Consider the following 7,567-nt stretch of genomic DNA (forward strand, 5'->3'; position numbering starts at 1 on the left):
ACACAGAAGGAATTGAATTTGAGACAGAGAAGATGGATAAAACTGCTGAAGGATTATGATTGCATTATTGACTTCCATCTAGGGAAAGCAAACATGGTAGCAGATGCCTTGAGTGGAAAGAATTCAAGTATATTAGCCAATTTTGGGAGTCACAATCAAACATTACTACTGGAGATGAGGTTTATGAATACAAAACTGGAGGTTGACTAGGTAGCGGGTTTGTTAGTAGGTTTGCAACTTAAGCCAGACTTTATGGATCAAACGAAAGAAGCACAAACTCGAGATCCTTTCTTATTACGAATGCTTGAAAAGATAAGACAGGGTAAGAAACCAACGTTGTGTTTGGATTTGTGTTTTAGTTGTTTTGTTTTGTGTTTTGAAAATAGAGAGAGAAAAATAGAGATAAGTTAGTGTGTGTTGAAAGTAGATGATATGTTTGGATTTGTGTTTTGGGGTAATTTAAAATATTTTAAAATAAGTGGTGTAGGTTTGATGTTGGGATTTGGGAGACAAAAATCACTGTTCATTGTCAAATCATATATTTTTATATATAAATATGTATATATATAAATATTTTATGTTTAATGTTGTATTTTTGAGAGACAAAAATTACTGTTTATTGTCAAATCATGTCTGTTTTATATTATATATATATATATATTATATATGTAAAGTTGAAAACCAGAAAAATACGCAGATAAGGTGTAAAAACACAAAAACAAACATTCGGTATATTTTATCTTATCTCGAAAAACGCAAAGAGTGGAATCCAAACAAAGCCCAAATTTTTGGATAAGAGTTGATAGGGTGATAGTGAATGGGGAACGAGTTTGTATGCTTGATATAGATAGGTTAGGAGAAGAGATTTTGCGAGAAGCTCATGATACACCATATATGATGCACCCTGGTACCACAAAAATGTATCGAAACTTAAAACCTTACTATTGGTCGCAGACAATGAAGAAGGATGCTGCTGAATTTGTTGCTAAGTGTATGACATGTCAGCAAGTAAAAGCAGAACATCAGGCACCAGCAGGTAAGCTTCGACCTCTATCAATACCAGAATGGAAGTGGGAGAAGATCACTATGAAATTTTTCATGGGGTCGCCACGTACATTCAGAAAGCACAACGCTATATGGGTAATTGTGGATAGATTGACGAAATCTGCTCATTTCTTGCCGATACGAATAACTAATTCTCTAGATAAGTTAGTTGGGTTATACATTTTCGATATAGTGAGATTACATAGAATGCCTGTATCTATTGTGCCAGATAGAGATTCTCGATTCACCTCACACTTTTGGGAAAGTTTACAAAGGACGTTAAACACAAAATTACATTTCAATACTGCATTTCATCCTCAAACAAATTAATGGGTAGTCAGAAAGAACGATTCAAACCCTAGAAGATGTGATGAGAGCTTGTACAATGGAGTTTAAGGACAATTGTGATGATCATCTACCTCTAACGGAGTTTGCATATAATAACAGTTTCCGCACTAATATTGGTATGGCTCCATATGAAGCTTTTGTATGGAAAGAGGTGTCTCAATTCGATTTGTTGGGATATAGAAGGAATAAGACAATTGGAAGGTCCTGAATGATTCAGGAAACAGTAGAAAAGATACAAGTAGTTAAGAAGTGTTTGAAGGCAGCACAAGATCGATTAAAAAGTTACTTTGATAAACACCTAAGGGAGATGGAGTGTGAAGTAGGTGATAAGGTTTTCCTAGAGATGTCTTCTTGGAGGAAAATCTTGAGGTTTGGCAGGCAAGGGAAGTTGAGTCTGAGATATATTGGACCATATGAAATTATTGAAAGAATCGGACCACTAGTATATCGACTACCATTACCAACGGAGTTGTCACAAATACATGATGTTTTCCATATTTCGATGCTACGACGATATCGGTTTGATCCTAGCCATATTATTCGTCAGTCGGAGATAGAGATTTCTGAGGAGTTGACATATGTGGAGGAGCCAGCAGAAATTTTGGATAGAAATATAAGAAAATTGAGAAATAAGTAGATACCGATGGTTAAGTGAGATGGAGCCATCATTTCCGATAGAGGCGACTTGGAAGGTTAAGGAGCATATGAGAGAGAAGTATCCCTATTTATTCCATTGAACGGGTAAGGTAGTTAAATTTAGAGGACGAAATTTTGATTAGGGAGGGGGGAATTACGACATCCGTAGAAATTTTCACATAATTGAGAGACTAACTGATAATTATTTAAGAATTTAAATTTTATTATAAATAAATTATACATTAAAATTGAGATATAATAAAATTCGAACGGATTAAATTGGAGTTCGTTATACTATTTGAGGACAAATTATATTAATTAAGAAATTAGATAGAATGTAATGATAATTATTAAAAAAGTAAAATAAAATAAAATATAAAAAATATAGAATAATAGTAAAAAAGGAAAAGGGGTGAGCTGCATCATGCCACCCCCCGCCTCATTTTAAAATAAACACACACACACATTTTACACAAATTAACACACACGCACAATCATATTCCAAACACACACACCCACGCACACACATTGCGGAGAAAAGAGGTACGAGATTTTGGATTTGAATTTATAATAATTTATATAATTATATTATTTAATTAGTTCATTTATTAAAAATAATTTATATTGAGCGATATACTATTTAATCAGAGTATTTTAGAATTTTGACTATTTAAATTAATGTCGAGGTAAATATCACATTTGATATAAAAATAATATAGTTGGTTAATTAAATTATTAGATTTGTTCGATTTAATTATTATTATAGAAAATTTATGCAATTCCATCGGAATGATTAACAATATATGAAATTCTATGTATTGTTGTTTAGTTAAATTATATAGCAACGATAAATTGATAAAAAATTCATAAAAATATTTTGAAAATTATATTTAAGAAATATTATATTATTAAAGAGGGAAAATAGGTTTTAATGATAATTTAATTATAAATATATAAGAGGTTTGATTAAATAAACTCTTATAAGGTAGTAATAAATTAAATATATACCTAGGAAGCTAATTAGAAAGTGTAGTTATTTCAAAGAAACGGAACAGGGGTTTGGTGGAAATATTGGTGGAAATATTGGTGGAAATATTCAAATATCATATAATATTTTATTTAGAGTTTATAATATTCTATATATATTGATTATACGTATAATATTTTATTATAGGACGTGACGACGAAGTATAGGGTTGAGCAGTCCCTTGTGAAATCGAAGAATTTAGGAATTTAAGGTAAGTATAGCTAATTGGATTTATATATAATTATATGTGTAGTATTGTATATATATTGATTTCTTAGATGTGATCATGAACTTGAATTTATATTTATATACATGGATTTTGTATATTGGTTGTTTATATATTTACTTCCGGACTATTTGTTGGATTACCTTAATATCAGTAGAATTGCTACTATGTGTTATATGTGCTTGTAATAAATGGACGTGAGAGTGGTATGATTATGTGATCGTATAATTGATTGTTGCATAAAATCGAATTGAGAAGTTATTACTGAGTAAGTAATTATTACAAAGAATAGAATTATGATCGTGAATTGAAATAAAAGATGGTGCTTACCTAATTGGAAACATAGTCAATGATTTTCGATAATGTGATTAATGATGTAATATGAAAAATATATGTAATAAGCTAGGTACTATGACGCATAGGGTGCCGGGATATTTCGGGTAGCGGGAAATATCTTGTGCTGTTAGCTACACACTAGGGATGTGTGGGGATACCATACTTGTTGTGATGTCATATGTTGATATTGCTACACACTGGAGTAGAGAGTGGAGATATCACATACAACGGGTATCATCTGATATATGATATGACGTTGATTAGATGATGATGACTAGCAAAACCATTGACTAATGTACTCCAATTAAACTAAGTAGGGACTTAGTTAATAATTGATAACGTTAGATGCTATATCGTGGATTGATGTACAGTCGTGGGTATGCATTATTCCTTACTTTTGTTGTTGCTATATGAAGAATATTTGTTAATTGATGTGATTGCATTGTACGTGACTTGCGACCTATGTGTATATATATAGATTGGTTAGCTATACATATTGAGTAGGCATCTCATTCCTTGTCACGTACTTTTCAGGGAATAGGTCACACTGATTAGCCACATTGGACCTTGAGTCGTGCCGTCGTTCTTATTAGTCATGATATCTGAAGTTGGAGTTTTAGCTGTTTGGTTGTTAAATATTCTAATCTTTTATCGGGTTTGTGTTTAAAATTGTGGTACTATTTTCTTTTGAGGTTATGTACATTAGGACATCTTATGAGGCTAAATATAAACTTTTGGTGGTATCTATTATCTTTTGTGATATATATATATATATATATTATATTGATAAAATAGAATTTGTTCTAAAGGTTGAAAAGGAATTACTTATAGAATGAGTTTAATTAAGGAAATAATGAAATAATAATAATTAAATATAGTGAATAGGGGGTGCTACAGATATCGACTAAACTTGTATTGTTGGGTGTGACTCAATATGCTTCACACTAGAATTCTTATAAGTGATTTTTTACCTCCTTCTCAAATGAAGGTGGGTATTTATACTATCACAAAATCATGCTATTTAGGGTAGGTGAAAGTAAAGTACGATTTCGTCCTTTACCTATCCCGTTAAATGGCTATAATTTATCAACTTCGTAATATGTAGAGGTACAATAATTTAGTAAGTTTGATTTCAAAGTTTCTTTATGAGGTTGCATTTTTCTTGCCTTATTTGATTTGTTTTCTTCCTTCATAAATGCAACTTGTTTTCGTTCCATCAATTATATTAAAATTTTATTGTAATTGAGTCTTTAATTTAAAACGATGCATTGAGGTAGAGTTAGATTATTAATTTAGTGCAACAAAAATATTTGTGTTGTTCGGTCACATGAATAGAGTTAGAGTCAGAGTCGAAGATAAAAAAAAAGGGAGGTCACATATTTATTTAAAAGACATTTTCAAATAAGTTGATAGTAGGCAATCACTACAAAAAACAAAAAAGAAAAAGAAAAGTAATTCGGGGCGGGTTTAGGAACAATTTCTTTTTTCTTTGGAACAGTTTGCAAGTGATCGAATTAATTTGGATCGATTTTTGGAACGATTGGACATCCGTCTTTATAAATGGCGTTACAAATATTTAATAACGATTTATTTGTGATCATTCCAATTTGCGACGGGTACTATAACACAATGTTAAAAACCGTTCCTAATATATAGATATAGATATAAATATAAATTAACAATAAAAATGTGATAAGTGTAAGTCATAAAAAACTAAAATTAATAAATGAGAAAGTTAAAGTAGGAAACAACTACTTCTCCCAAAAAGCAACTTATGGAAGTGAATTATTTTGAAATCTTTCAACCATGACCAAACGCACTGCGACACACACAATCAGGGATAGGCCTCAATGACAGATTCGATGGCTTTCATATGCTTGATAGTGTGCCTGCTGAAGCCTGCAGCATCCAGAAGTTGTCCCCATTCCTTAGCAGTCCTTTCCTTCCCATTTACGGTTGCAGCCATGATCGTCATATCCAATGCCAAATGAGCACCCGTGTATTCATCACCTCCTTCTTCATCAATCACAGCTTCAACAATTATCACCTTCCCTGTTTCCGCCGGTACAGCTTCTTTGCATTTCTTGAGGATGTCGATGCACATGCTGTCGCTCCAATCATGCAATATCCACTGCCAGAAGAAATTAACAAATCATACATGCATGAAGAAAAGTATCTGACCTGTCACTTATTATAGAAGAAACAACAAACCAAGTGGAAAACTTTTGCCTATTAATCAAAAGCCAACATACCATGAGCATAACTGCATCAGCTTTTGGGACACTTTCAAACATGTTTCCTCCAACATGCTCAATCCCATCAATGGGTGGAGCCTCAGCCACCACCTCAGGGCGATCAAAGTTAATCCCTTTCATCCAAGGAAAAGCCTTCACCAGCATGCCTACAGCCGTCCCCTCGTGACCACCTACATCCACCAAACAACCAATTCCTTGCAATGCTTCAGGACAGCAATCGATAATCGCCTTTGTGGACGCCCTAGCGTGGCATGCCAAAAATTCCTGGAACAGCTTATCAAACGCTGGGTCTACTTCACCCTTCCATATTATATCCTCACTAGGCGCAGCCTCTAAACCAGATCCTTTTCCAGCTTTTAAATCTTTGGCGCTCATACCAAACTGTTTTCCCGGCGGCCCGGCTTGTAGAAGCACGAAAGGGCCCATGTTATCTCTGGTGAGGAGACGGGAAAGCGGCGTTTGAGCATAAGAAACTGATGCAGGATCTTCTGTTGAGTTACCTAGCTTTTTGAAGATCCCATTGTGTGTCAGGAAACGCAAAATGCGGTAGAGAGAAGTCTCCGGGCAGCCCACAGCAGATGATAGTTGAGAAAGAGTCATGGGACTCCCATGATTTTCCAGGACATCAGGTAATCCTAGTTCGATCACACACTTCACCACTCTCATCGTATCAAAGCCATAAGCATATTTCCACACATCTACTCGAGCTTGAGCTTCTTCGTCCATTATTGATGATATTGTGTGTAATTTAATTTCTTAGTTTTCTGGATGTTCCGATAGAGGAGAAACTGCTGCTTCACTTTAAATACGGAAAGATCAGATTTAGAAAGCAATTCATTAAATGGTATGGAGACAAGCACATGTAATTTTTAATTAAATGTAATGGCAGATCCAGCTGTTTATTTTATTGATTAAGATCAAGAAGGTGGTACCCAAGTATTTGGAGAAGGGAACTCTATCATTGGAAATGGTAAGTAATTAATATCAGTATACGTATTCATCACTTTTGTAATAACCAAGCTAGTAGACCAGCTAATGAACATGCGTATACGTATATTAGAGTATTAAATCATGACAATGCTCACATTATTTATTAAAAACTTTTGGCACTGGAAATAATTAATAGCTTTCTACCACCTACTTGTTTGATCCGTAATTTACGCAGGCCATGAACTGGACTTTGCTTTCAGTAATCTTATAGCATGTTGTTATAGGGTCAGTTTCCAGATGCTTAAATAATATAATTAATGGTGAAGTGTTCCACATGGATTAAGATAAAGAGATAGCATGTGGTTATTTTATAAAAAGTAATCAACTTAATTCATTAAAAATTTAGAAAATAAATAAAATTATAATTTATAATCCACAAGGAAATCTTGGTCATTTTACTACTAAAAAATGAATGGAAATTCAATGAAAACTAATGGATTGAGCTAATTATTAGAGGGTTGTTAGAATCAGGAGGTACTGGTGATAATTTTGAAACAATAAAAAGGTATTTTATAATTATACCAAATTTTAATAAAACTTATCGTAATTTATTTAAAAAGCCAAAAGAAGAAATAAAAGATGATAATATACATTATGTCGCTTGACTTAATTGAAGTAACGATACCGAGCAAAAAATTATTATTATCATTAAACTATATTTTTATAGGAAAAATAATTTTAATTTAATATAAAATACAAACGGTG

The 7,567-nt window shown here is 32.9% G+C and overlaps 1 protein-coding gene across 1 annotated transcript; it reads right to left on the minus strand.

Annotated features, from left to right (window-relative positions):
• LOC105171981 (3'-hydroxy-N-methyl-(S)-coclaurine 4'-O-methyltransferase 2-like) lies at nucleotides 5,331-7,009 on the minus strand. The gene is made up of 2 exons (XM_011093284.2): nucleotides 5,870-7,009; nucleotides 5,331-5,748 (listed from the first exon to the last, which is right to left on the minus strand). The coding sequence occupies exons 1-2, from the start codon at nucleotides 6,596-6,598 to the stop codon at nucleotides 5,452-5,454; spliced, it is 1,026 nt and encodes a 341-aa protein (XP_011091586.1). The 5' UTR covers nucleotides 6,599-7,009; the 3' UTR covers nucleotides 5,331-5,451.

This window comes from Sesamum indicum, linkage group LG10, assembly GCF_000512975.1.
Source record: "Sesamum indicum cultivar Zhongzhi No. 13 linkage group LG10, S_indicum_v1.0, whole genome shotgun sequence".
Taxonomy (NCBI): domain Eukaryota; kingdom Viridiplantae; phylum Streptophyta; class Magnoliopsida; order Lamiales; family Pedaliaceae; genus Sesamum; species Sesamum indicum.